Source organism: Tupaia chinensis, unplaced genomic scaffold, assembly GCF_000334495.1.
Source record: "Tupaia chinensis unplaced genomic scaffold, TupChi_1.0 Scaffold000529_1, whole genome shotgun sequence".
In the NCBI taxonomy this organism is placed as follows: Eukaryota; Metazoa; Chordata; class Mammalia; order Scandentia; family Tupaiidae; genus Tupaia; species Tupaia belangeri.
In genome coordinates this window covers 306,346-310,075 of record NW_006160042.1, presented here as the reverse complement: position 1 = coordinate 310,075, position 3,730 = coordinate 306,346, and the positions used below count along the sequence as shown (strand labels likewise).

General features: G+C 49.8%; 2 protein-coding genes across 2 annotated transcripts in view; one reads left to right on the top strand and one right to left on the bottom strand.

The window, feature by feature from the left end:
• The window catches only part of PEX11B (peroxisomal biogenesis factor 11 beta), a 10,506-nt gene extending 9,783 nt beyond the window's left edge, over positions 1-723 (bottom strand). Inside the window, exon 1 of the mRNA XM_006157127.3 lies at positions 616-723. Within this exon, the coding sequence (XP_006157189.1) occupies positions 616-671 (56 nt within the window). The 5' untranslated portion in view covers positions 672-723. The remainder of the gene's footprint in view (positions 1-615) is intronic.
• A 513-nt stretch (positions 724-1,236) lies between these two features.
• The window catches only part of LOC102498810 (gonadotropin-releasing hormone II receptor), a 9,594-nt gene continuing 7,100 nt past the window's right edge, over positions 1,237-3,730 (top strand). The window contains exon 1 of the mRNA XM_006157128.3: positions 1,237-1,866. Coding sequence (XP_006157190.1) covers positions 1,357-1,866 — 510 coding nt within the window. The 5' untranslated portion in view covers positions 1,237-1,356. The remainder of the gene's footprint in view (positions 1,867-3,730) is intronic.

The window sequence follows — 3,730 nt, the reverse complement described above, 5'->3', positions numbered from 1 at the left end:
AGGGAAAGGCATGAAGAGCCTAAGAGGAGATGGGGAACACTATAGCTGAGAAGAAACTTGACAATGGTGAGGCCCTAAGCGGCCAGCGAATGCAGCGGAGGCCCATCCCCGCACATCAGTGTGAGCACATCAGTGTGAGCATGTATGAGGAGCGGGGCATCGATGGAGGGCAGACTGAGCCTCAGAATAGGAGAACTAGAAGATACCAATGCCTTGAGAGGCCTCGGGGTCAAAAGAGCATAGGCAGAGATGAGAGCAGGGGGAAGCGACACGGAAACCGGGGACAGCTCCTAAGCTCAAGAGGCAGAGTCGGTCGCTCTCCACCGCGAGGCGAACGCCCTCACTCCACCACTGCCCAGTGAGGAAACTGTTGGTCTTATGTGCACACGGCAACCCTGAGCGGCCTCCCCTCTGGCCCAATCGTGCCTCAGTTTCCCCATCCTTTGCGTAAGCCGAAAAGAATCATCCCCTCACGATGGGCTCAAACGCGCGCCCCTCGGTCCGTCCGGGCCCCCGTAGCCTGAGTTGACCCTTTTTGACCCCCGTAGCCCGAATTGACCTCGCCTCACGAGGGGCTTCCTCTACCCTCCCCCCACATTCCTATTCGGGCCGCACCTACACAGACGCTCCCGGGCCTGGCTCTGAGCACTGAAGCGGACCCAGGAGTCCATGACAGCGGCAGCCTCGACTTCACCGCCCTGCTCCCGCCCAATTCCCGCCCCCAGTCACGCCTCCTGGGCGACCCAACGGTACCTCGCGAGGGACAAACGACATCAGTAAAGAAAGCGAACGCAGCTGACCCTTAAAACAGAATTTCAGGACTCTAAGCGCTAGTTTCTGCTAGTCTCTGGGCCTACCCCTACGAGTTATTGTGTGTCCCTCCATCAAAGCATCCCGTTTATCACACGATCTCTTATTCCATAAGCACGCCTCTAGCACGATCTCCTTTAAATATTCAGGAGCAAGGGCGGGGCCTGCCGGGGTGGGGCGGGGCGACCAAGCGCCGCAGTGTACCCTCGCTCTGACAGTTGGGACAGCTTTACCCGCGGCAGAACGCCCCCAACGCACGCACGCACGCTCCGGCCGAGTCAGGGTCTCTCTCGCCCCTAACGAGGTCTAAGGCTATAGATTCTCGAAGCCCTGACGAGACTGTTCAAAGTGAGAAGGCGCAGGATTAGCATCAGATCCCTGTTCCCTGCAGGACCCTGACACCTGGGCAGGTGACGTCCTCCAGAATAGATGGAGAGCCCTCAGAGACAGGGCTTCAGATCCTGAACAGGACGAGGAAGAATCAGTGGCCAAGGCTAACCGCTGCATACCCACACTTCATCCTCCCCACTTCTCTTCCAGGCCCCCATGTCTGTAGGCAACGGCACTCCTTGGGAGTCAGCAGTGGGGGAAGAAGTCTGGGCGGGATCAGGAGTGGAGGTGGAGGGCTCAGAGCTGCCCACCTTTTCAGCTGCAGCCAAGGTCCGAGTGGGAGTGACCATTGTGCTGTTTATTTCTTCAGCCGGAGGGAACCTGGCAGTATTGTGGTCAGTGACTCGACCACAGCCCAGTCAGCTTCGCCCCTCTCCAGTCCGGCGACTCTTTGCCCATTTAGCAGCTGCCGACTTACTGGTCACTTTTGTGGTTATGCCCCTAGATGCCACCTGGAATATCACTGTTCAATGGCTGGCTGGGGACATAGCATGTCGGACACTCATGTTCCTGAAACTAATGGCCATGTATGCTGCAGCTTTCTTGCCTGTAGTCATCGGGCTCGACCGCCAGGCAGCAGTGCTCAACCCACTTGGACCCCGCTCAGGTAGAAGGAGACTTCTGGGTGCAGCCTGGGGACTTAGTTTCCTGCTTGCCTTGCCCCAGGTGAGTGATTTGTGGGGACTTAGGGGTGGGAGGAAGATTTGGGTGTTCTTGACCACAGGTAGCCACAAATCCTCAAGGTGAGAGTTTCAGTTGCCTTTGTCAGTAAAGTAATTGCATGTTAATTTACATTTAAGAGCCTACTGCTTAAAAATCAGTACACTGAATCACAGCTTCTCCTTCAATTTCCTTTACTAGACTTTGCTTCCACCTCTTTGCATGCTCCCAGTTACACCCTCTTCAGGGGTTAGGTGCAGAAAAACCCTAGGGCAGGGAGGAAATCTAGTAGCTATATATTTTTTTCTTTTTAGAGATTTTTGCTATAGGGAGAGACAGAAAGTGAGAAATCACCCCTTAGGGAGGATGGCCAAGCCACAATCTCTGGTGTTTTCTCCCGTCTGGATTTTGGACACACACACACACACACACACGCCCAACATGAGTTTTAAGCCACCTGGCCAAGGACTTAAACTGTGGTTGACCACATGGGAGTCCAGCATCATAACCATTATGTCATCTGCTAGACCCAAGGGCAGGGAGGAAACTATTGACTAGACAAATTGGCAATCACAGTACAGTGTACAACCTAAAGTGTTATGCTAAAAGTAAGGACTTAAAAGAACAGTTGAGGGAGATGTCTGGTCCACTCCTGCAGGCAGGGAAAGCTTTCCAGAGATGTTCAAAGTTGATCATTGAAAGCTAAGTATTAGACAAACCAAAACAAAAAAATACTGGGGAGGTGGAAGGTAGAGAATCTTGAACTGGTTGTTGCTAAAACTGAGGACTAAAAAATGGCGAATAATGAGCCAGGATGGGAAGGAAGGGCCAGATCACAAATATTAAGTTTGTACTTTGTCTTTTTTTGTTGTTGTTGAGAGATTTTTGCTACAGGATGATGAATGTGTTTGCCAGAGACAGGTAGAAACCAAGAAATCACTCCTCCCCCAGGGGAGGGGAGGTATGGCCATGCTGCACATACGCCTAGCATGAGTTTTTTTTTTTTTTTAACATTACTGTTTTTCTTTTTTAAAAAGAATTATTTTATTTAACTTTATTATTATTATCATTATTATTTTCCAGTTTGATCAAAGAGAGGAAATGAGAAAGCAAGCCACCAAGTCCAAGACGAACCATGGTTGGCCATGTGGGAGTCCAACGCCTTTAACCACCATGCCACTTGCTAGCCCCCCTAGCATGAGTTTTAAGTTGCTGGGTCCAGGACTTGAACTGTTGTCAACGTGGGAGTCCAGTGACATAACCATTATACCATCAGCTGGCCCTGTGTTTGTATACTTTATCATAAGGGCAATGGAGATGCATTAAAGGAAAAGGTGGAGAGTGACTTAATCAAATTTGTATTATTGTTTTTGTTTTTTTTTTTTACTGTGGCTTTACTGTGGAATGGATGTTAAAAATAGAAACAAGGGAGTATCTGAATTTGAGTATTTGGTTAATCAATTCTCAGTACTGAAAAGGAACTAGACATCTAGGGGAAAAAATGCTATTGAATAAATACCACTAAATACGCTATTCCTTCAAAAACGAAAATCACTGGCGATAGCCAGATGGCATGGTGTTCAAGGTGTTGGACTCCCACAGGGAAGACCACGGTTCCAGTAAGACATGGAGGCTTGAAAATCACCCTGGGTTCATGTGTATATATGCCCACTAAAAGGAGAATGGAGAAAGAATTGTGACCTGCCTACCCCTTACGGGGTGGTTTTGTTGATTTCTCACTGTTCCTCTCTCCTGCTAGCTCATTCCCCTTATGGCAAAAGCCTAAATATAAACTCCACCTCCATCATGGGACTAGGGGAGTTGGGCAGGGTACAACAGCATCTCGAGACTATAGCATTAGGATAATGTA